Source organism: Corvus brachyrhynchos, unplaced genomic scaffold (assembly GCF_000691975.1).
Source record: "Corvus brachyrhynchos isolate BGI_N302 unplaced genomic scaffold, ASM69197v1 scaffold17, whole genome shotgun sequence".
NCBI lineage: Eukaryota > Metazoa > Chordata > Aves > Passeriformes > Corvidae > Corvus > Corvus brachyrhynchos.
Genome location: NW_008240046.1, coordinates 16,142,295 through 16,169,304, shown reverse-complemented (window position 1 = coordinate 16,169,304; position 27,010 = coordinate 16,142,295). Strand labels below are relative to the sequence as shown.

The window sequence follows — 27,010 nt, the reverse complement described above, 5'->3', positions numbered from 1 at the left end:
GGGTTTTGTGTTTTGTTTTGTTTTTTAATAACTCCTAAAGTAGATAAACCTGCCCCCAAACCATCCCTTTCGGTCACGGGAAGCTCAGCAGTGCCAATTCAAAGACCAACTGAAATGATCTTCCCAGCAGCTTGTGGGCAGAACCCTTTTCTAAGGATAAATTTCTCCCTCCAGAATAGCTGCAAACCTGGCTGGTGCTTAGACTACTGCAAGCCAAAGATGATTCACTTCTCTACTAGTCACCATCTCTGCTGGTGTGCCAGCAGAATCACTTACCTTTCTTCATCATTGCTGATAACTGTTAAACACAGAAGTAACTCTGTGATGTGTTGGGATCCTCTGCAGACACCTGAAAGAACAAGAAACTATAGTTGAAAATCTCATAATTCAGGAACTGCTAGATTCCTCCCTTGTGGAAAATACAAGTTAGAAGAATTTGCGTGGGACAGAAAGAGCTGCTAAATACACTGTGTGCTCTGGACTTGTTTGTTCCAGTTGATATCTACCCAAAATGGAGGCAGTTCTGAAATGCGGTGTCACCTGGAGACATAAATTGGCTTGTTGCTTAACAATATAAATATATGTGGGGTTTCTGTACAACCCAATGAAAATAAAATGTTGGGATTTTTTAAGACAGAGCTTGTATAAACACCCCCTTTCCTCCTGAGATGAAATTTATTATAGTCTAATCTTTTATGGTTTATAAACTGAGCTGTGCTCGTCAAAAAACCAGCTACTTAAATACTTGTGGTAACCCAAAAGTGAAAAATTGAAAAATGCATTGGACCTTGATGATGGAAAAGACTACAAACTGTTGCCATCTACTATTATAAGAAGTACAGTACAGAAATATTCTGTCCTAAAATATACTACATCAACTGAAAGTGAGTTGCAATCATGGTAATGTTCAATAAATACTTACAATCAATGCATACATATTACAATTTAAATAATTGCATTAATGTAAGATTAAAATTTGCATATATAATTTAAAATTAGTTTATAGATATAGTTGATAGTTATAGTTGAAATCCTCTTACTTTAGGTCCTGTGGGAAAAAATATCATTAACTATTTAGAAATATTAAATAGGCAAATAATTTCAGTGTGTCCTGTTTTTAACTACATCACCTAACTATATGGCACATTGGCTTAAAAATTGCCATTCTCTCTACTATGGTGCACACACTCAGCCCCACGTCTGCTGTGCACTGCTGTGCATTGTCTAAATCATGCTGATTTAATGTTTCATGTGCTTGTGCTCAAAGCAGAAATGCTGCTGCTGAGGGGAACACTCCTGCTGAGGGATAAAATAACCTTGTGCAAAAAAAGGGGGGTGATGTGAGTGGGAAACAGTAAGTAGGAAGGATGTCTACCTCAAAAAAATTTTTTAATCTGTTTTGTAACATGCTATTAGTAGCACTGATGGGGCATAATAAACGGTGATGAACATGCAAAACTGAGTATCTAGGGCTGGAATCCTCTTAAACTGAAAATTTTCTTTTAACTGCAGCCTTTTGTGCAGCTAAAACCAGCACCAAACAGGTTAACCTACGATGGTTTTCTTGTTTCTTAAAAGCACAACAGTTACAAGTTTAGGCTAAGCAAAAAAGAGGCTATAGAAATCAAGATCCATGCAGCCTACCTCAGGAAAAATCAGCTTAGGCTGTCAACAACCAGAGAAGACTCTGGAAAAAACCAAATATGTGCAGACTTTGAAGTGAATCACTTATGACTGATGTGCTGTGCTGTGCTATGGGAAGCTCCTCTACTCCCTTGGCTTGTGCTGCTTCTGAAAAATTGTTTGCCATTATGGCACATGTTCTCATCGAGAGCACACAGAGAGCTACATAACAGCTAGTTAACTGAGAAACAAACATATTGTGGAACTGTATTTTAAATAATTTTCCTTAGTGATATCACGTGAGCTGGCAGAGCTATAGGTCTCTCTAAACCATTTAAATTACTTTACATGCACTTAAGTAATGTAGTATTGTTATTGAGGTTTCAGAGTATTACCTACTGTAGTATCCATGAATCAGTATCCTCAGCAATATTCAAACTGCTGTCAGATCAGCTTCTGCTGAGCTGTTCCAAATGACACTGTAGTAACGTGAATCTTTCCCAATTGTTCTTTTGACTGATATGTCAAAAATACAGCAAGTGTGGCTCCTGTTACTTGGCACTTCTTAGACTATGAAACTCTGCTCTTAGAAAATATTTTACTCTCTTATTCTTAGGATGTATGATTTCTGACACTAAGTGCTGATTGAGAGGTATATTCAAAGCAATCTGTGCAATAGCAAGGTCCATAGGAGGAACAAGCTTCTTCCATTTCTGGTTACAATGACCTGTCCAGTAGAGGCAAAGAAGAACTACACAAAGAATTAACAAGAACACAAAGTACACAAGTGTGTTTATTACATTTTGCAAGCACTTTGTTCTACATTTCAAAAACGCCACCATCAAGCTGTTGGCACATTTATGTACAAAACAGATTAATGCCTGCTACAAAGCATTCTTTGTGAAAATACAAACTCTAATACCAGAGAAGAGCCAAAAGCATTAACATCATTACATGAGTTTAAAAGACATAGTTTTAAAAATCAGCACAAACATTTTAAGACACAAAACTGAAACACTACAATATAGAATCCAAAAAGAGGTTCCTAATACTTTTTGCAGAACTGTAATACCGGTACTGCACGTTAGCAGAAAACTGTTGGCCCCGTAGGACAGCTTAAGTGTAAAAAAAATCCAAACCAAAACCAAAACCCCAAATCAAAAACACAACCAAAAAAACCCCAAAACAAGCAAAAGAAAAGAAAAAGAAAAAAACTCAACCAACTAATACTACTTAATGCATTATCATGCCACAAGTAACTATAGTATTACCTTCTACTTACTACAAGAATTGTTAAAAATTACTGATGATGCATGACTAGTAATAGTACAAAGAAGAGTTTTACTCAAGAAGTTTTATTAGAAATGCACTTACACTGAGAGAGAATTCACAATGGTCCAATAAGTGCACAAAACTACCTAAGATTTTTAACACTGACAAAAATGTCTTGTCAGGCTACATCACTTTAAAAGACACTTTACAGCATTCTTGTAGCATTAGAAATAGGCAACATAAAAAAAAAATCCACCAAATTTGGTCCAATAATACCGACTTTTCTTAAATAGGGTTTTTTGTTCTGTTTTTGATACAGGTAATTATTTCAAATTAAGATGAACTATCTTTCTGGTAAAATTTTCCTATCAAAATAAAGGTTCAAATATATTACTACACTTTGAAATAATAAGCTCTGTAGTGGTCTTTCACCTTACTTCAACGTAATACAGGTAAACCATTATGTGTAGGAAAGCTAGAAGCCAAGCTATAACATTTATGGAAGTCTCCTTTAATATATCTTTTACAGTTCAGGCAGGTGCAATCCATTTAAATTTTTAAAGCAGGTAAAAAGACATCTGACTCCTATGGTCACTGCATTTTTGATATATTACTTTCATAAATGTAGCTAAGCAGTAATTTCTTACATCATCACATGGACAGCTCCAATTTAGCATAACCATCATTGAATTAAAGAGAGATTATTCTGTAGAAAACTATGAATAACTATATCACTTAATTAACAGTTGTCTATATACCATAACTCGTTAACAGGTAGCCGTGGTATTGAATTCCTTCAAAAGGCAAGTGGCCATGCATTGTTAGCACCACGGACTGCATGCTCACAATACAAACAGGAATTATCACCCATGGAACTTGAAACAAGAGAATATTCTTTAAAAACATCAATAATACAATGTTAACAAAGATAAGAAGCACTTTTTTCTTTTTTTCTTTTTTTTCTTTTTTCATTTTTTTTTCTTTTTTTTTACCCACTATTACAAATTTAGAAATTGCACCTTTGATTGTTTAAAACGTTCTTAGGACCTTCATTCAAGTTGATCAGGGTCCCTCTGGCAGGTTTTCCATATATAAAGGAAAGTCATCAGAATGTTTTCTTTATATATTGTACATCATGTACAATGGTCCCTTTGAAGTATACCTGTAGTTAAAGTAGTTACTGAACTCAAAACTAAAAAGTATAAAAAGCTACTTTTTTTTCCAAAAACATATAAGAAACAATGCAAAAGGTGTTATGCATAACACATACAAAGTGATTAAAAAAATCAAACACATAGTTGTATTTGACAATAGTTTAGTATCCTTGATCTATCAGAACTAATTAGCTTAAAGGGATTCAGGAAAGGCTATTTAGGAGCTTTGTGGTATAGAATGGTCACACAAAGTAAGAACTAATTAAGAAACCAAGTGCTAGACAACCAAGAATTGTATGTAGGTGATATGTAAGTCACCTAAACTATCTTTTGTGAGAAGCACTTTCAATTGTTTTTAAAATGGTAGGATGGCCTTTAGTTAAACAACAAAGCATTCACATGTTAGGAAGTAAGACAAGGTTTCTTTTATGTGTAAGCATTGAGCCGCTCTTTAGAGCGAGTAGAATGAATATCATGCAGCTCTTGTTCCTCCTTTGATTTAATATCCTCATATTTTTGCATTCTGCAAGCATCTTTCACATAGGCCCAGTTGGCAGACAAGACCATGAGATAATGAACCTGTAAGAGAGGTAACACAGAGTTAAGCAACAGTAGAGGTAGTCAGAATAGAGCACGTTTAAACTTGAAGGCTGTAGAACAGAGACTGGTTTCTCATCAGGAGGAACGAGGCATTCTTATGTCAAGAAGTAATATAGGACCATGATGGCAAATTCAGGCTTCATTAATCTTCAGATTACTCATCTCACAGCTGTTACTGTTACTATAACTGGTAGTTGGTAGAAATGGTTAAAAAAACTAACCTGAAACCTGAAAAATCAACAAATCATCCCTGCATTATTTTTCAGCTTGTCTGCAACTGTATGTGTAAAAATGCCTTCTGGTTATGTATTTATTGGACACTTTTCCCCACTGAAGAAGTATTTGTTGAAGTAGTTCTTAAAATAGAAATATGATACATCTTAAGATTGTATATCTAATACAATTACAGAAAGTTTTGCTTTTTACTTTCTTATTAAAGTTAGCATTGTCTTTCCACTTAGCCATGACTTACTTCTTTCAACTACAATTCTAGCTTTGTATTTAACTTGCTAATCTGTGGGAAAATTGCCATTAAGTGAAAAATAAGTTCAGTCAGGCAAAATATGACAAAATATAGTTGGCAAAAAAAAAAAAATAAAAAAGGATGGTCTCTGTACTCAGTCAGAAAATAAAAATGTTCCATGAGGGTATTCAACTGGTTGATGGTGAGACTCTATGAACACTTATTCCCTCCCTAGCAGGCTTTCAGACACTTTCTGATGAGAGCGTCTCTTAAATTTATGTTAATCAACTTCCTTTTAGAGGCAATGGACAATTTTGTGAGATCCAAAATATTTCACCCCTCTTTAAGAAAGCAAGAAATTAGACTGGATTCAATTAATGGAAAATGGAATAATAATAATACAATAAATAATAACCACTTTAGGATTATGAAAATTCTCCTGTTCATGTTTTACTGTTGTAGATATGAGTATTTTAGATTCGTACTAAATAAACAGATCCATTTTAATATGTTTTTTCTCTTTTGGAAAAGCCAATGTTTGGATTTTTTTTTCCCCACAAATGTTTGTTAGCAATTGTTGCTGATTAGTACAGGCAAAAGTACATTTCTTAATCTGGATAACTAAGATCAAGGAAAGCATTCTGAAGCCCTTGTTTTTGCTATCTTTTTTATCCTCATGTTTTATGTCAAGCTTCCAACTAATCCTTATTTGAGGAAAACTGTCTGACTTGAGGAGCCAAAACATAGAAAGAAGGTCAGTTAATCAGTCCTCTAGGAAAAAAACCTAGAGAGTTGTATTTCTGCGTGTTTTTAGGAGTTTCTTAATATCTGTAGAACAGCACTACTAAGACAACCTGTGAGGATAGATTTTGGAGATGGCAGCATGTCGTATGTCACTCTGGAACACTCTCTGGTCATAATTTAGCGCACAGGAAAAAGAAACACCTTCTATCCTAACTCAGCTCTTCCAAAAGCTTTCACCATGGGTAGTTTCTGGATCAGGCATTTCTAGATCAAACAAGAGACTCTAATCCTGAATCCCCACTGTACTGAATGAAATGCCTTAAATTTCCTCCATGGTAAAACTCTTGAGAAAAGTCAAAACAGTCTGGTGAACCTAACAATTCTGTCATCTTATTTACAGATTGCACCCAATGAAAACATGAATACTGGTCCTTTGAGGCTGAAATTTCAGTTAAAAATACAATCTGAAACTCAAACAGATTGTAGACATGAGAATTCTGAGAGTGGGAGGTATCTGAGCAGTGTACTCACATCTTCATGACCTTTTGAAACACATCTGCCAGAAATCCTTGCAACTGAAGAATCTGTGATAAAAATGGGATGATGTATGCACTTTTCTTATCCTCACAAAATAATGACCCAGTAAGAGACAAATTTAAACTTAATGTCTTGTAGTTTCACTTGGGATTTTTCTTTTTTTATTAAAATATTAGATTATTTTGAAGATATATTGGTCACAGTCTGACCTTCATTAAACACCCATTTTTTGCTCATTCCTTCCATAAGAAGTTATAGGGCCAAGCTACTATAGTAACTGTTGAAAACTTGGAGTTCACATTCACTGTAAGTAGGAAGACTTGCCAGGAAACTCCTACTTTAACTTACATAATCTCAAATACATATCCATGTTTTATAACGACATATACATTGAACAGTCCCGCCACCTTTGTTTTTTATTTTAACACCAAGTTCCTAGATAACATTGCCACACTAAGGAGGCCATTTCTAAGTGGCTGTCTAATTGCATTTCACAATTCCATGACCTGAATAGCCTGAAGCCAGTGGGGCCCTCGTCAAGGCTTATTTAAATTGAAGCCAGACAGTTTCCACAGTTTGCCTCAGGAGGTTTCAATTACAGACATATGCAAGACAGTGCAGGGTCTTTCCATACCTGTTCTGCTTAGATATCTTCTTCAATTCTACCACATTTTGAGTTTGGTTCTTTTTGTCCCATCTTGTGTTGACATAAGAATGATATATTTTCAAAATAAACTCTTTGACAGTTTTCTTTGCTGCAAAATGAAACTTTCCCTGACATACTCTAAAAAATTTGATGTTTCCTATATCTCAGTCCTAATACATAGGACAATCCTCCTTTTGAACCCCGAAACAACATTCTTCTTTGCAGACTAAAGAGGTTTTAGTGAATTGTGAAAATATTCTAACATTCATATACAAATCTGAGACTGAGAGATATGGGGAAATGGTGATTTGTGACCAAATGGCTTTGCAAGTATTAACAATTTTTGTGGTCATTTTGTAATAAATGACTACTTTTTGAAAAAATATATTTTTAAAATGCAGTTTCATGAAAAGTATCCTGAGAACAGATAGTCTTAACGTTTATGAATTAGCTGATTCTTTTGTGACTTTTGTAGAATCATATTGACTTTAGAGAGTTTAGGAAATCTTTTGATATTAAATAGTCTGGCAAATGTTTACAAATCCAGAAGTGAGGATACAGTGGAGTATATTGATGTCAAAACTTAAAATGTCATGTCAGAGAGCAGATTTTACCAATTCAGTTATTCAGCAGTGTCCCTGAAGTTGCACTACTGTTACTGACGGGCTATAAATACAATATACTTACTCCTTTAGTCAGATGGACTCCTCTGGTTTAAAGTAACTGTTCGTAAGAAATATTTTAAGAGTGCATTACATTCATAAGATTTTTCTTTTGTAAAAGACTGGTATTTTAATCTCATTTTCCTGTTGAATTTCACAAACATGGAGATCTGCTACAGGTCCGGATATACACAAAGACAAATGACAAAATTTCATATCTGTGATTATTCTTGAAACAGCACATGTAGTGAAGGGCAGTGGTTCTCCAATGACTTAAATGGCTTCTGCACACTGTTTCTCACCTCAGTCCACTGCTGATGCACTACCTCTGTCTGCTAATTTGAGCGTAGGATCTGGGGGAAAAAAGATATTTTCTTCTTCCTCGATGAGATAGTTAGGACCCCAAATTGATTTTTCCTACCTTACATTACTTTTTCCTTGGGACAGTAAACTCCCTTAAAGAGAATTTTTAATATCTGCATACCCAACCTCAAAATTCTGAATTTTCCCTCATGGCCTATCCCTTGTGTTTGGGCTACTGTGTCAAGTGTGAAGAACATGTCTCAACCTTCAGATGTGGTCTGGTATGCTAGTTTTAGAAGTTACCAGCATCAGAGTGGAACGTGCTAGTCTTTACCAGGTACCAAACAGATTAGAATGGTAGGTTAAAGACAAACAAAAAAATTACAAACTTGAAATATATACAAAACTATTGCAAACATTTAATGAAACATACATCTACCAGCATTGGGACACTATGTAATTTACTAGTACTTAGAGCACTAATTTGTATTTTTGTTGAAACAGTGTTGTCATGTCTGTTCTGTGCAGTCACAGAATTCAACAGAAAGTGCACTTGGATATGGGTAACCTTCAAAATTATGTGAATAAATGTGTGCCATCAACCTGAATTCCTAGGGTATTTGTGTTTGGTGTAACACATCTATGGCATCTTTGATATGCTGAGCTTTGAAGGGTCTTTTTAAAAACTTCATTGAAAGTATTATGCATTTAAACTATGTGGCACAATGTACCTACTTAATTTTTTTTCACTGGAAATGTGTTATTATTCATTGAATATCTTTTGGTGGCTATTTGGATTCAAAACTCATTTGAAATGTAGAATTTTCATCTGAACAAAATAGCATTTGATAATAATTACTGAATATACTTCAAAACAATCATACAATGGAAAACTAATGGTCTTTTGGTTATAATTTCCTAACACTAATGATATACTACCATAATTGCTATAAGGTCATCATTTTTGGAACTGTAAGCAGAAAAAATTCAGTTTGGAAAACCAATTAAATTATTAATATGAATTGTATTCTAATATTACACTTATTATTTGTCACCTTAGAACAAAAACTACATTGAAAACATATATTTTTCATTTAGCTATCTTTGCTGTTTGCAGGGTGTCATGTAACACTGAAAAAATGGCAGATGAAAAAAACCCCATGAATGCAAGAGGAATACTAGCTTCATTGAATATTTTCGGAATGTACTCTTTTACAAAAGTAATTCTGAGGATAACAAAATAATCATGGCCCTAGGATCCATAAAAATTTACTAGTATAAGGAGTATATAGTAATCACCACCACTAACACTTATGAATGCATCAGCACCAAGCAACAGTCATTTTTCATTTCCCATTCCAGTATGCATAATGCAAACCTACACCAGTACAGAATAGCAGGTCTAAAAATATCTTTATGCTTAAGCAAATACAGCAGACAGAAGAGCAGGGCAATAGCTCATACACTTTTTCCTCAGTGGAACCTTCTCATTGACAAAATGTCACTAAATTTAAAGTAATCTTCATTATAAAGGAGCAGAAAAATTAGTCCTGACAGAAAAATCAACACATTCCTATATATTCCCAGAACTGACAAAAAGATTCTGCTCCTAAAATAGCAGCGTGGCAAGCCTATGAATACCCAGAAAGGCAGAGATCATAAAAGTATAATACTATGGTTACAACACAGACACGTGAATTCAGACACGGGCCTGAATACAGCAAGAGAATACTAAAAATTCTTAGCACAGATTTAAAGGTCTTTTTTTTAATTTAAAAAAGTAATAATTATATTCTACTTCAAAGGGAATCCATAAACATATTAAAAAAAAAAGAAAAAGAAAAAGAGAGGATTGAATTACAGAACTATATTTTAATAATAGCATTGAGTGATGATGTGGAAATTCAACAGCTGATCCTAAGTCAGAACCAGAAGGTATTAGCAACTCAGATGAGGAGTAGAGTCTTGGGTAGCTTACCATAGCAATGACTGCTGCTCCAGCTCCAGCAAGTGCCACAATGAACAAGTGGAATGTCATATTTAGCTGCAAAGGGAGACAAAGGAAAGGACTTTCATGGTTGTACACCAAAGAGAAACTGAACAAAAATTCAGAATAACGTAGAACAAATAATTACCTTCCTGGTGCCACCCTTCCACAAAAGTAATGAATACGAATATTTTTCCAAGAGATTGACATCACTACATGTCATTGTGCTCGTGCTTGTTTTGTTACAATGCTCATATCGGGGAAAAAGCATAACTCCATTTAAAAATATAGCATTTACATAATAAAATATTAAGAAAATTAATTATTTAAAAATAAGCACTCCAGTACATTTTGAAGGATTTGTTTGTTTTTTTTTTTTTTATGTTACAATACTACAATACTACCTTACAAGAATTATGTTTGTGGTGGCTTCTCCAGTGGCAGAGACAGCCTAAGAAACCCCATTTTCCCTTCATTAACTGTACCTTTCCATCCACATATATTGATACACTTTCCTCTCATATTTGCCTATCTAATTTGTTCATAGTGATAAAATATAAACCAGGTTACTTATATAATTCAAATTAACCACCTTCCTCATCTCACCTCAAACCAAATGATTACTTTTGCTTTTAATTTCAGTGACCTGATTTATGCAGCAGTCACAGAGTCAACTACAGTATAAGAGCTGCAGTTTCTAAGATGGTTTTGGTATAAGGGTGGATTGTGTACCTTCACTCTAAGATTTATTCAAGCATAGTAAGACCCAGTAAAACATTTATCAAGTGTTGATCCCTTTCGCTTCAGAAGGATCAGCATTTTAGCCTCTCTTTGTTTTAGGGAGATGTAATTTTGTTTGTCCTGTCTTCATCCTTTATCATTTAAAAACAAAACCAGAACCCTCAGCTGCCCTGAAACAGGTGGCATTTGCCCAAGGGAAAAACTACAAAGAAGATGTACTAAGAGCTACTATCCTAACACAAAACAAGGTTTGGCCAAATCCATTTGAATTCTTTACTCTCCTGTCACAACAGTAATCATAAGCCCTTCAATCAATGATTCATTATATGGACCTGTTCATCATGCAGCAGGAGCATTAGCTTTCAAAAATATCTCAGGAACAAAGAATGAGATATTGGAATTATTAAAAAATCCCAACCAAACAAACCACAAATGCATTTAGAAAACAAATGAATGGAGAAATTGCACTGACTAAATTTGGTACTTGGTAAAAGACTAGGAAAACTACTTGCTTGACTGTATTTTTTGCTGTGATTTTATTCACCATCATAGCTAAAATTAGAACATTAGCAGTAAGAAAACACAGATCAGCTACTTCCTACTACAACATATATTATGGATTTGCCAAAAATACTGTGATATTTATTTACCTCATTAGAGTCACACATCTTGATGAAACTTTCTGATGAAGTGCACAATTTCTTTTCCTCTCCAATAGTTACAATACCTGGAGAAGTATAAATATTCACATTATTTAGTATTCCTAGTACAGATCAACTTCCTCTGCATGAGAAAAGCTAAGAACTTATTTTAAAAATTATATCTGGGTTTTGTTGACAATCAGGAGTCTGGAGCGACTCTCCTGTGAAGACAAGATGAGCCAGTTGGAATTTCACAGCCAGAAGAAGAGAAGGCTCTGGGGAGACCCTATAGCAGCCTTCCAGTAACTAAAAAGGGCTGCCAAGAGAGCTGGAGAGGGACTTTATACAAGGGCATGCAGCAGTAGAACAAGGGGTAATGGCTTAAACTGAAAGAGGATAAGTTTAGGTTAGATGTGAGGAAGAAATTCCTTATTGCGAGGGTGTTGAGGCACTGGAACATGTTTCCCTGATAAATGGTGGACATCCCATTCCTGGAAGTGTTGAAGGACAGGTTGGATGTGGTCCTGAGCAACTTGATCTAGAGGAAGGTGTCCCTGCCCCATGGCAGGGAGTTGGACCTGTTCTTTAAGGTGCCTTCCAACTAAAACCATTCTAGGATTCTATTCTATTTTAGCCAGCACAAAACTAACACATCATCTATTTAGTAAAAGCCCTAGTATGAAACATGTAGGTAACAATTTTTCAGCCATTTTTGAAAATATCTTCCCCACTTTGATCAGTACAACAATTAAAAAGCCAGAAATTATTTGCAACCAGTAAATACACTTAAAACCTTCTCTACCCTCATGTGGAGAAATGCGCTGTATATTGCTTTCAGACATATGGATCTGGTATAAAGCTTCTTTCACAAGTTATAAAAAAGCACTACACAAACTTATACTTAATTGTTTCTCTTATAAGCAATAATAACTAGAATCTGCTACCTTACTTCCTTTAGGTGATGTCCAGATACTAAATCAAAGACTAGCTTGAAGAAAAAGCTGCAATTAACTCAGTTATCATGAAAAATGATTCTTTCCTAATATTAATCAGTGGTTTTTTGCACTGAATCTACAGGAAACAGGTACATTCACAGAACACACACTTTATATGTTATATGTTAGTGTTCTATGAACACTCTAAGTAGAATTAATAAAAAAATAGTCATAAATTTTAACAAAATAAAAGGTCATAGAAAGAAAAATTAATACATCTGATGGGATCTATACAGATAATTGCTTTTAAACTGACCTGCCATGCTGTGTAGGAAAAAACTCAATAAATAATAAAAAAACCCAACTTTCCTTCCCTCTCATGAAAGAAAAATGTCAAATATTTTATTTCAAGTTAATTGAAATGTTTACTATGAATGAAACCGTTTCTTTGCCAGGAAATGTAGCATCTTTTATATCTCCATTTAATTAAAAATATACTATTATTTTATTTTAGGCCAAGGAAACAAAAGACAAGAAAATGTCTGTAGAGACTATGATTACCCAAAGCTCTGTGGGTTGAGAAACTGCTGAGACCACAACATTAGAATCGAATCAGTCTTGTAGAAGGAAGGAATTGAATTACCCTCACAGGAATTCTCAGGCATTTTAAGATTACAAATCCCTTTCTATCCAAATTTCACATCCTCTCAAAACACACATAGATGCATATCCCCACACTATTCTAACCTCTTTCTTAAGAGTGTTACTATTGGTATTGTTGGTCCTCATCAAAATTTTTGGAAGCAATCAATCTTGTCATGTCCCAATTCACCTCTGCAGAGACAGCTGATACCCTAGGATCTCACATCTCCAAGTCAGTGTCCTACCACAAGACTAGAGTAATTTTCCAGATAAATGGCTAATTAAGCATTTTAGAAAATTTCCAGCAATTTCTAAAGAAGAGACTAAGCAGAAGCCCCATGACAGATTTTTATTACTCTGAGAAGATGGACAAGGTTGACTCAATTTTGTCAGGTATGGAAATGCAGTTTGCCTCTTACACACTTAGACTAGTGTGTAGAAGGGAAGAGAGAGACACTAAACAGTTGTTTCAGAAACACTGAACAGTTCATTTCAGATACGTGGAAGCAAAACAGTGGAATGCTTTCTTTTGTGAAATCTTACTTTTCATTCAGTGCTTTTTCTTTACATACCATATTGGCGAAGATCCAAGCAGAGATTAGCTCCGTCCACTACGGTGGCATTTCGGCAAATGGTCCACAGATTGAAGTACATGTAAACAGGCAGAGAAGTAAAAGCTGTAACGCCAAGCCAGGCCAACATAAAGATGTATGTCAGCATAATAAACTGCAGTAAAAGAGGGAAAAACAAAACCAGTGGTAAGTCAGAGCTTAACTGATACACCATTGGAAAAAAAGGAGCCACTGAGAAGTAACAAATGCATCTGTGACTGGCTTTGTCTGTTTCTGTCCTTATTCAGCTTATGGTTGTGGTCTGATAATCTATTAATGATCAGGTCAAAATGATGCCAGAGCACTAACATGTTGTTTCTGAAGAAGAATTATGCTTCTAGAAATGCAAGCTTACTCCATGTTCCTCTCACTCTTGTGCCAACGATGGATGCACAGCACAGCACCTGAAGTACAGACAGCTACATGCCTTGTGAAGTGTATCTGTCCCTCTCTCTCATCACCACTACTCCATAGTTAGGACAAGATATGGTTGTATATTTCACTATCAATCATGATGCAAAAAATTAAAATTAAATACTGTAGGTTTTGCTTCTTCTGATTTTAAAATTGGGCTTTTAATATAAATGAGCCTTTTTCTATGACTGCCACAAAATCTCACTGGCAAATCCATTTTGTGTTGAACCACTGAGACTATATTTTTACCATTCTGTTATTGCATTCAGATATATTTGGGGTCTAGATACAATCTAATTCATCATTCAGAAAGAAAAGTAGGGTGGTTACTTCTATTAATAAGAAACACAGTAGATTACATGCTTTGCATCATGTGTTCTCCAAAGGCTACATGCTTGCTTTCTTTAGCGAAAAGTCTCAGGACTGCAGCAATGTGCTCTCAGGAGGCATTGAGCTCTCTCCTTGCCTTCTCAGCCAGCAGTCATGCTGGTACACCCATGTCTTGTAAATATGTAAACATGCTACCTTGCTGCTCCTTTGCTGGCCTGAGACCACTGGGAAACACCCTCATCAATAACAAACCATCTTTTCATTATATATTGTGGAAAGGATATGAAGAGGCTACACAGTAAAATGTGGAAATCAGTCTCTAAATATTGAATCCAAATAGCCCCAGCATTGGGTGTCTTCAGAAATGCTGATTTATCTTAACACATTACTGGAAATAAAAATGTGTCAGCACACTAACACTTTTGTCGCTGTTTACCTCAGAAAAATATTGGCTCTGAGAATAAGAAATAAGAAATATTTTTGGAAGCTGAATAAGCTAGTCTACAATCTGCTTAAAATTAAACCTTAAAGAGTAAATAAGGGGAAAATGGAAGATATTTTCTTTTTTGTTTTTTGTTTTTTTTTAAATATAAGTTCCCTCACATCATGTAATACAGAAAATAGCCTAATATAAATTCAAATTTTAGTTATGGAAATCAAATAAGGTCAGACTCTAAGCAGTTGTAAATGGTACTAAATATTGTAGTAGGGTGGCTTATCTACATTGATCAGGAAAAGAAATCCAAAACAAAAGGTCTGAATTTTAAATGAGGCACTTTTATTGCTTTGAAGTTATAGGATGGATGTTCTCAAGCAATATTAAAGAGACCTTAATTTGATTTACTTAAACTCACTTCCAAATATTATTAAATAAAATTAATTTTTATTCTGAGGAAGTATATTTACATAGGTATTTAATGAAGTTTAATTAATCCAGTTTAAAATTTACTTCAGATTAATTTTCCTGATTGTCCCTAGGTGAATGAGACTTGTAGAAGTAGTTCACAAAGTTGTTTAATACCTTTGATATCAACTTTCTCTCCTTTTCTTTAGTTAGAAGTCCATGTTTCAATACTCATACTTTACCTCCATGCCTACCAGTTTGAGAGTTACAAACTATTTTAACTTTTCACTCAACATCCAGCTAGTTTAAAAGGAAAATTGATGTTTCTAATTTATGCATAAAGATTTCAAAAAATGCATTCATGCAGATAATGGCTGTCTTCCACTCCAAATTTTCCCAAGAACCCACTTACTAGAAACCCAACTGATAAAACAGAGAAAGTGATAGCAAAGTCCATAATAAATATGGACCCTTGAATATTACAGTAGACCTTTCCATGTGTCAGTGGCTTTATATACTGGAAATTCTGTTCCATCTATTGCAGAGATAACACAAGTAAATACTTTTCTGTTGTTGTTGTTGTTTTACTGGTTTCTTTTTTCCTTTCCATATTACAGTGTTAAAGCTAGTGAAACAACATCTGGCTCGGCCCCAGGCACGCACTTACAAATAATTACTTGGAAAATTACTTAGAAATGTAGATTCAGGGCTATGAATTCCCAACTAAACTGCTGTGTCCAATCTTAATTTATTATCAAGCTAAAGACTTGCACTCTTTTTTTTCTAAGGCAGGATTAAGAAATAAGAAATAAGACTGTTTTGGTGTAGACTTTAAATTCTCAGTTGACTATCTTCTACAAGTGTTTTAAAAGTAAACCAGCCTCCTAGCCTATATTCTGAGCTTGTCAAACACAAGCAAGTCTGAAGTCTTACTTGTGAGTCTTCTAGAATTAGTGAAATAACAATATTTAATGAATTTATTACGTCTCAGTGTAGCAAATCATAATAGTTTAATGGAGTACTAAATTTTTTATATTAGTTACATTACTGAAATGTAATAACTGTTTTTATGACTGGGCTCCATATAGATTTAGGAATCTTCCTATTTTGTGATTAACACCAAATGGAGTAAAAAAGATTGGCCTTACTATGAGCATTACAAATTATTTTTAATATCTATTTATTTTCTGTTCTGTAGTAGAGATGAAGAAGCCTGCTTTAAAATCTCAGATAATACAAAGCATTGGTATAGCAAAGAGGGGAAAAAAAGAGCTTATTAGTCTCTAAAAAATCTGCCTTGGGCATAAAATGATAGCCATAAAAATCTGTCAGATGATAGTTGCTGTGAGTCATAAGAGCTGCCTTCTCAGAGAGAATTGCGTGCTTGTTTATAGAACGGATTCTCTTTAAAAACATGGACCTGATCGGTTGAGTATTTCAGAAAAGTCACTCAAATGATGATTTCATTTTAAAAACATATTTTAGAAAAGGAAGAACTTCAGTTTTCCTGTCAGTTACTTTCAGCTGAAGGGCCAATGGCCAGTGATGTGCCTAATTACGTGGCATAACACCAAGAACACCAAGAAGACAGGAAAAAATGCGTAAGCTTCCTTTCTTTTAAGTAAGAATGACTAAAATATAAAACTCAAACCATGTGGTAGTTATGGCTTATGCCTGAAAGCTGCTATCACTGATATCAGTGAAGCGAACCACAGAAATGTGATCTGGGCAGTAATATAATTCCTCCTGTAAGAGAAGTAAAAATGTTTAACCTTGCACAACAAATTACTAGTTTCTAGCCATAGCAGGTGTTAGCTTATAAATTTGTTTTATAATTGAATGAAAATGTGAATTATTTTATAAAAAATAAGCACAGGAAAAAATAAAGTCTTTTTGTAGATAATTTCCTCTGCTATTACAACCTAACCCTCTTTGCTCTAGAGAACTTACAAGTAACGCTTAAGGAGCCTGTTCACTCCAGGAATTAAATTCAGAGCTCAGCCTCCTGAGGTTCAAAGGTATCTTTCTCCTTTGAAGTAGCATTCTGCTACATGACAAGCCAAAGGTTTCTGAAATAGCAGTATAGCACCTTAAAGAGATATCACAGTTTGTTCTTTAGCATTCTATCTATTGTGTTTATAGTGAGAATTACTTTCTCTGATCAGTTTGATTTTCAGTCTAAGAAGCCAAACACATAAACTCAAAACAAACTAGAGGTAATAGTGAAATTCATCTGCCAAATCATGAAGATAAAAGATCACTAATTTAAACTCAGCTCACATTTGCAAAGAATAGTTAAATGAATAATTATTTGAACAAGCAAATCTTCAAACTTTTCAGTGGTTACTTTTTTGTACCATCCCTATGGCTGGCAAAACCCTCTTGCCAGATTTTGTAAGCTTTTCAGTCCCTGTAATGGCTTTTCTGAGTTATAAATTATCAAAGTAGGCGAATCATCAGCCTTATAGAATGATTATTTTAATCAAAACAGACCAATGTCAGGAAGAAGGTATTTCAGAGTATATTCTGAAATTATATGTGCGGAGCACAACTTCCTTGGTGGTCACATCTGGTTGAAATCCTTTTTCCACTGAAAACATTACCTAAATCGTATCTGTTTTAATAAGATCAAGATTTCAGTTACTCCTTTTTTTTTTTCCCCTCCTTCTTTTTAATTTATGGGTAGTTGTCCCATGAAAAGTGCATTCATTAAATTTCAAACACTGTTCTTGTTTTAGTTTTGTTATAAATATTTTAGTACCCCTGAAGAAACATTGTGTGATGGCTTCAGTGGCCCTAGGGACAGAGAAAGTGAAATCATATCTTTCTACAGACAGACATGGAATGAAAAGGAACCAAATTAAACTTCATTTCATTTTATGAGGACACTACTGCTTACAACAAGAGAAATAATACAGAAACATAGCAACAAATTAAGTGCCCAAATAAAACTTAACTCTAGAAACTCATTTGCCATGTAATTTTATCTTTGTTCCAAACCACTCAGTACTTACTTTTACACTTTCTCTGAATCTCATCATGTATTTATTTTATATGAACTCCCTGATGTGAGCTCTCAGCCCAGAGACTTGCAAAAAGATGTACGCCTTGCTGTGTTTCCATCCCATTTGGATTTATTATTCTATGACACACCCACAAAAAATGTTTACTTTCAGCTACATGAACTAAGACATTCCTTCCAAACCTCTTCACAGCTTCAGAAATTGTCTTTGACAGTTTTTGCCAGCGATCAAAACGGTATCTACAGAGATCATGTACATCCATCCTGCCCAAAGCCTATCATGCTTCATTATGAATTCCTGGCAGTGCTGGACCTCACCCAGGATAAGCCCGGAGTTAGCCTGGCTGTCTCTGATGGGAACACTGGAAAGCAGCTGGCCCCTGCAGTGCAGTGTAGTCCTGGTTTTGGGTGCATTTTCAAAACAGGAAATATCAGAACAAGGCCCTGTGTTGGACTTTTTGGCCACACAGATGCATGAACAGAAAGATCTTTTCAATTATTTCCTGAATTGCCCTGTCTCTCAAATGTCCCATTCACTTTCGATTGTCCATATATTTGCTTTCAATACTAATAAAAACTTAATTAGTTTTAGCACTTTGCCCAACCTTAGATTCATAACTAACCTTTGGCTATCAGGCCTTCTGCTTCATCTTGTTCATTTTACTCAGAAAAAAATTCCTCTGAGTTATTGCTACTGTCTCCTTACCCTGTGCACATTCTGCATAAATGCATTTACATACTCTTTTAAAATTATTAATTGCAGCTGACACATATTTTCTCAAATGCTGAAATTTGTCTTGATGAAGTTGTACTGGTAGAGTACTGATAGAGTGCACAGTTCTGTCTTCAGTACAAGAAGTCAGATTTAAAGAACTACATGGGTTCCCACTTTAGGCCTATTGTTTATTTGCATTCAGTTTTCTATAGTGCAGAGTTCTGACTACACCTTACATCAACAGTCCAGACTCAATAATGTCATGTTATGAATAAACTTTTATGACAGAGTAGTTTAGAGATTAGATGTTTGCTCCTGTTTGTCACCTGTATTATTACCCCACAGCAGTTTAATTCTTCTTTCGAGAGGTTCAGATTTCATCCAGCAAATTTTTGAAATTTTTTTTCATTTTTAGAGAAGAATCTCTACATAAATATTTCCACCTCTTCCCAATGGATTTTTTTTTGCAACAGCATCTTACATGTATAATTCCCCATATGCAAATATGAAAAAGAGCAAGTAAAAAAGTTGCAGAGTTCCTCTGGAAAATATTTTAACAATGCAGAAGCTCGAACAGCCTTTGCTGCTTAATCTAAAATGTTGTCTAGAACCAAAAATGCTATTATTTATTTAAATGTAAATAAATCAGAAACTGAAATAAAAAAAACTGTGTAGATGTCTTTAGACATTAGTATGTTTAAGAAGGACTGTTGAGGAGCTCATAAGGAAACGGCCTCTAACATTCTCATTTCCAAATTAACATCTCCATTCCAAACATTAACATCTCCAAATCCACGCCTCATTCATGGAGAGAAATAAAAGATGAAACAAAAGTATTTCAACTTGTTTCATTTTATATACAACGCTGCTGGAAGAGACTGCTGTTCTGATATTACCACTCAATGCACTGCAAACCACAGAAAACACACACTTGCAAAGTCCTTTCTGCTTGGTCTGTAGTATCCCTTTCATTGCTAACAATCTCTTCTTGGACATTTATTATTTTTCCTCCACAAAACATGTTCATTCTCTCTCTCTATGACATATTATACTCTCAGGCACAGCTCCAAGAGTCTTGTTGAAACATGGATAGATTTCATGGTATGCTATTACTGTCATGTGTTTGATCCTCCTTGGCTTGCATTCAAATCAACTGCTTTGAGAAGAAAAAAAAGCCAGTATTGGTCTAAATTTCTCTTCATAGAGGGACAGACTTCTCAGGTTTGCCTAACTGAAATTCATTCATTTACTAAATATTACCTAATGTGAATTTCCTTTGATTTTTAAAATATATGACTAGCAAAATATGAAATCCAAGAAAATTGAATTTATTTTATGGACCAGGGTTTTTTTGGGCTTTTTAAAACATTTTTCTTCTACAGATAGTTTAGGTGGAAGAAAAAAAACCTGATTTTGTCAAAATTAGGAGCAATTCTCACTGTTACTTTCTGCTTTTGTCTGCACATACATTTTTCTAAAATTTTCTTTAAATGTGTATTTCAAGGTTAAAATACTCCATGCATTATTTCTATGGCTTTGGAAATCATTTAGATGCATATAGAAAGCTGGCTTACTTTCTGATTTATGCTGCTGATTTATTGGTAGCAGTGGAGAAGTTTTCCACAGTCACCTCAGAAATGATTCTCTAACAAATTGCTTCACTTTTCGAAATATTGCTTAGTAAACAAATCGATGAAATATCAGTTTGAAGAAGATGGCTTTGCATTGATACAAATATAAGTTTTACCTTAAGATCATATAATTTCTCTCTTTGGTACTTCCTTGTAAACCAAACATTCTAATTTATTTTTTATTTCTGAATTTTTTTTAGAATGTTGATGGGTTTGTAGCATTGTTGCCTAAAGTTGTTATCATTAGTTATTTTATATGTCCTTCAGGCAAGACAATAATTTTTATAGTCTGACAGGTTTCTGAAGCCCTACAGAAAGCACTGGATTTTTACTGCTGCTTGACAAAAGTAGAATTTCTTATGTACTTTTTTTCACAATCATTCAAACAGGAATTACTTTTTCTCAAAATGCATATGCTTATATTTTCACATTCTCAAAGTTATCCTCCTCCTTTTGTTTTTCTTTCTGGTGGTGTTTTTCCAACAATAGGAGGTACTATCTGGGAATATACCTAAGATATTCGCTTTGTATTTAAATGTGATTAAAAATAAATAATCTGGTTTTAAAACTGGCTTTTTAGAATACATATTAGATTTCTTCATTAAATACTCCTTTTTCATGTGCTCTTCTATGTTCATGCCACATAACTATTCAATTCAAAGACATAAAGTAAGAAAAACAGTCATTTCCATAATTACCCTTTCCCTGATATTGTAGGCTAATCCTAGTAGTAAATTTTCCAGGTTATGCTAGCAAATAGCTGATAACTTATTTATAAAATCCTGAACCATAATATAATGGTTTTCAGTGATGACAAGTTTTCTATACACTGAGGAAGGTACATCACTCAGCTGGGAAAAGACTGAACAATACAGATTTTTTACATTTTTCACATTTCCAAAATTTGAATTGCAACATTTTTTCAGGAAGTTTCCATGGTTTGTAGTTGGACACAAGCCAATGAAGCTTAAACTAGAAAGTAGAAATAATACTTATAACTCTAAACAGATGTGTCACTCAAACTTTTTACTTGGCTGTCAAAAAAAACCTATGTGTGCTCTTTCCTGATATATTCTTAGTGGGCTTTGAGAAGCCCATGTGAAAATGAAGGTGTAGGGACCTTCCTTGCTTGTTTCCTGTCTTGCCAAGCATTCAGAATCAATAACACAGATTTTTAAGCTTTTATTGTGACCTTAAATGATAAATTTAAAAGTTTCCCTCCTTCCTGTGCAAACAATGCCAAAAATATTTACAAAGCTAACTATAAATTCCTAAGACATCAATAGGAAGACGCAGTTCACATGAACAAAGCTTTTTCATATGAACAGAGAACAAACGTATATAGTTTCTGTGGGTTTTCTTTCACCATAAAAATAATGAGTTTGTGATAATTCCACTGATACTCAAAGGCTTAAATAACTATAAAAAGAGTAAGATGCTAGATGCAGTGAATAAGTTGGCCAGCTGAAAACAAGGATCAGGGAAAACTGTCATCATCTGAGGAAACATTCAAGTTAAAGCTGAGATGGATTACCTGAACGTAGGGGAAATAAAGCTATCATCTTGAGCAATTTATGATGATCCGTAATAGAAAGAGCCCATGGAGAAAGTGCAACCTCTCCCAAAGTCAAGCATACTTTGGAAATGCATGACAGCAATTTAATTAACAAAAAATACTTATTGACTGAGCTCACATGCCAAGAAAAAAAATCTGTCATCGATGTGCAAGATGCACAGCACAATCTGAAGCAAAAACATTTCATCTGGTTTATCACCAGCAGTAACATTGCTATCAGCTAGCAGCAAGACTAAGAGAAGCTGAGAAGGTACTGGCAAGGAACATTACAATGTCTGTCCCACTCCTCTATTAAAGGAAGTAATGAACACTGCAGTCAACAAAAACGCTGAATATACAACACATGGCAAGTTGTGGGAGAAAAGGAATACCAAATGAAAGAAGGATTTTATGGGTGCAATATTCCTGAGTGGGAAAATCTGGAACTATACAATAAAGAAAAACAAAAAGGCTTGAACAGATTACAGAAATAAGACAGATAAAAAGTAGAGTCAGCAACTAGAAACGTATAACAAAATAATTTCTGAGCTCACTGCAAAAGATTTCTAAAAATATAACAAATAGTGAAAAAAATAACTTGCTTTCTTCTTTCTTTTCTAGATACCATATGTATACTAGCAATGCAGTTGGGAGAGAATGGCATAAAGATGACTCTCTTAACCATTCAACTGAGTTTTGAACTTTTTCTGGGTCTTGTTCTTCCTATTTCAAGATCAAGAGCAGAAGACTGCAAGGAACAGAGTTCTCTAAAGAAATTCCAACACTGGTCTAGCATCCAGGGGAAAGATGAATTCCAACAATCTATAAAATTGCTAATATGTTTTCTTTCATCTATTAACTCCAGCAGTGTTTAGATAGCAAATGTTATTCACCTAAGTTCCAACTAAAGGGGCCAGGCAGGATACATTCAACTAAATGTATACAGTTATTGAAGAGCTTAATATGAAAGACATAACTTAAAAGACTTAAGGGTTATTCTCTTTGCAGAAAATAGGGAAGTCACAAAAAAATTCAGTTCATATGACAAAGTTTGCCTAAGCCTCCCTCTCCTTTAACTGCTGAAGGAGCATAAGCCTTTCTCTTGACAACCTTAGTGACATTCCTAATTAGGTGGGATATATCTGTGTCATAATATATTACCTCTGAAATTAACTACTCCATTAGCTTCTGGGTAATTTCTGGAAAAAATTCATGCTTCTGGTATTCAGTTGAGCAATCTGAAAGGTCAGAGCGCTATGAATCTCACCTTCCCCATTTCCCATATCACTCTCTGAAATGACTTACGGCATGCACAACTTAACATGTAGGGGGACAAGAGATTTTTAGATACTTTTCTTAGTTAAGATTGGATTAAAGGGCTCTGGACCCATAAGAATATCTGCTGTCTTGGAGAGAAGGTCCTTTATTTCTCACAAATATAGTATGAAGCATACTATATTCCTCAGATGGAGCAGAATTTAATCAGAAGCAAGGCCTCCCTGTCTGTCAGCTCAGCATTTTTTCCCCAGAATATCCAGACAGGGTATCTAATCTTCAGAAATGAGAACTTCATTTCTAACATTCAGAAATAATACATCTGTTCTGGGTGGGAAAGCCAGATGAGCCTGCACTGAGCTCTCTTCTTCCTGTTACACAAAGAATTGAATATCAATATGATGCAGTTTCACTGCCTCTAGAACAACTGGTCTGGTAAGGAAAAGATGAAGTAACGAGTTCACAGATAGTTTTTCAAAACATTTGTGCAGCTTCCATTTTTTTTTGCAAAATAAAATCTGGAAATATTTTGGGAAGCTCATGTTATAGTTTAGGCACTCAAGAAGCGTGTGTGAAATAGCACATAGGTAATCAGGTACCCAGAATTATTTTCGAAGGCAGAAAAATCCTTGTCAGTAATTTAAATAAAATAATCCTAAAACTAAAGACACAGAAAGTATATGTCAGTGCAGTTTAGCACATAAAGCATCTTTCTCTAGAGCCTTAGCATGGTTCTTTTTAAAAGCAAGATACAAAGAAATAGAAATACAACCACCAATTATATGTTTTCTGATGAAATAAAAAACAACCCCAAACCCCCTTTCCCATTTTAGAGCATAAAATGAGGGGGAAAGTGTCATTGTGTTTCTTTGTTCATTTTTTTCTATTGACCGTGCAAGCAGATATTCAAAAACAAGGTGTAAATGAGGCTTTCCATGACCAACGGATCTGAATATAAATAGGAAGGGTATTAAACTGCAAACATGAAAACAGTGTTACAGTTGGCTTCAGGCCTGTCTCCCATTCTTTACCAATCATGCTGCAGAACTGTTATATATGACTGTGTATTTAATACCCTAAAAGCATGTTCAGGCATTGAAAAATGAAAACTAGAAACAAAGCCATTCCTCCTTGAATGTGACTGGTATTGTTTTACTGCTTTTTTTTTACTTTTCACAGTAAATTAAGTCTGCAAACATTGAGTCTTCACTGTCACTTTCACAAGGCCTCTCTCAGATGTGAGAGGCTCTACTCCATGGCAGCACTGACACGACTTGGATGCTAAGCCTCTGAATGCTCAAAACAGCTGATTAGTCAGCTATATTGTCACTGGAAAGGTTAGGTTGAGCTATTTCTTTTTCCATTACTTCAGGCAAAAAAAATTCTTTTTACCCTATTTTTCCTATTCAGAGCTAGAAAGTGAGCTATTTGCAGCTGAGGAGGGAGGTCAGAAGGGCACACGAAAAGTTTCTTCAGATGTTGGCTATCAGTGTTCTGAAAAGCCTGCTTTTCAAAAATATTTCTTGAGAAAAAGCCACTGCTTTTCATATTTCCATATCTAGAAATACAAGTTAAAATAAACTTTGCCTTCTTTAAATTTTTTATTGATTTTTTTTCCTCCATTTTCAAAGTAGGTTTAGTCACTGACATAACAAATTTGCTCGTGCAAAGTATTAATGACAAACAACTAGCGACAACAGTAAAGATGAGGGACTTCATTTTCAGACTGTAACATGCTAAACTTCTATTTAGAAAGACATCAACAAATTTGATGTGAAATCATAGTCACAATTGGACTTCTTACAAAGGTGCTTTTGATGTGGAGCCATTTTTATAATATTAGTTTTTCAAAACAACAAATATCCTGTGTGTACATTTCTGTTAGTATTAAGGCATTGCTAAAAGGAACCAACTGTTTAATCTTTGACAGATTAAATTTTAATACTCACAAAATTACTAGCTCAAAACTGTATACAAGGAAGCTTTCTTGCAGCTTGTAGTATCTGCCAACTCTTTTCAACAGCATTATCTCATTTTGGCAACTGTACCCAAAAAAATTTATTACAGCACATTTTTAACAATTGAACAATCTGGCCTCGACGTACAACACTGATTCGGTTTCATTTACCTCTCCACTCTTCTTTTTGTTGTTCTTAGGTTCTATCCTATTTCTTTATGTCATTGCGTGTGTTAAGGAACTGAATAAATTCTAAACACATCATTGCTGGATTAAAATATTTTCTAATTCCAATTTTTTTTTTTTTTCCAAATCTCAAATGTTGTTTTCCCATTAGGAATTTTAAGGATGAGACAATGAAAATCAGCCTAATCAGAAAGGGTATCAAGTTTTAATTGACACATACTCTCTAGAGCACAGACACTAAAGCTAGAATAATAATCAAAAGTGACTCCAGACATTTGTATAACAATCTTACTGACATATCATCAAAATGAGACAAGCAATCAAACAACAGATTCATGGGGTTTTTCACCAAGAAAAAGAAAAAAATTCCACTGACTTCAGCAATAATGACCACAATGTATTTAACTCAAACTAATTGATGGATTGTTGTAATTGTGACCATAAAGAGTGTATAGCCTTAACCTCAGCTGCACAATGTGTATCAGCCCAGGGCTTCTCAAAGTAAAACACAAGCAATGCAAATTATTACTGATGAGGAAAGTAAGGTTCTTTATTGTTAATATAGCATAAAAATAAGTGTACTTTAACACACAGATCTATTTGGGTGTATTATTCATTTAATATTCATCACAAAATATGAGGTTTTGATGAAGGCTGTGTTTGCAGATTTATCCAACTCCAAAAGATACCAAGTGCACAGGCCTCTTACCTTAGATTCAGAACAATCAAATACCAAAAAAAAATTGTTACCTACCTGACACTGAACAGAAATGTTAAAATAATAATCCCAGTTGAAACAGTCAGGAATTTTAGTATGAGAAACTTTCATTTAAGTCCTAGTACAAATAGGAATTTTTTGAATCTAGGTTTTCCAGGGTCATAAGTGAATGGTCTCTCCAAATCAGAGATTAACACAGGAGTAAATAATGGACTCTTTGCCATTTAGAAACAAAATAGAACCTGATGACAGGTTTCAGCTTGTTCCAAAGAGGAACAAGCAAGATTCCTAAAATAACTGAAAATATTAGTAAGGGAAATATTTCTTTCCCAGTAGAGCTGTAGGCCTTACAGTTTAGTCCTGTTCAGTACAGCTTACATTGCTGAGGTAATGAGCTTTCTCATTCAACGGGTGGAATTCATTACTCCTGAGTAGCAAGAATTACTTAGCATTTAACCAATACAGAGAACGTTTGTAACACTCTGTTCTCCTTTGCTGTAATTTTTAAACACTGAACTGAGGTATCACAAAATATTAAAGAAACACAAAACCAAAAAATAAACATCACAAGGCACGAAAAAATATACAAAGCATGATGAATTTGTTATAAGTACAAAAGCCTTCTTAACCACTTACCCAGGCACTCACACATCTGCCGCAAGTGGTGATTTTGAAATCTCCATAGAGATCCTTGATGGCACCAGTCGTAAAGAATCCCTCCACCATCAGCAGAATGCCGTATACAAAGAATGCAGCTGCTACACCATATATCACATACTTGAAGATGTCAATCCTGTAAAGG

General features: G+C 34.6%; 1 protein-coding gene across 1 annotated transcript in view; it reads right to left on the bottom strand.

The window, feature by feature from the left end:
- Window positions 1-2,386: 2,386 nt before the first annotated feature.
- Window positions 2,387-27,010, bottom strand: part of GPM6A (glycoprotein M6A) — a 123,205-nt gene continuing 98,581 nt past the window's right edge. Inside the window, exons 3-7 of the mRNA XM_008641486.2 lie at window positions 26,845-27,001; window positions 13,523-13,676; window positions 11,383-11,459; window positions 9,983-10,048; window positions 2,387-4,628 (exon numbers count right to left, since the gene is read on the bottom strand). Of these exons, the coding sequence (XP_008639708.1) occupies window positions 4,476-4,628; window positions 9,983-10,048; window positions 11,383-11,459; window positions 13,523-13,676; window positions 26,845-27,001 (607 nt within the window). The 3' untranslated portion in view covers window positions 2,387-4,475. The remainder of the gene's footprint in view (window positions 4,629-9,982; window positions 10,049-11,382; window positions 11,460-13,522; window positions 13,677-26,844; window positions 27,002-27,010) is intronic.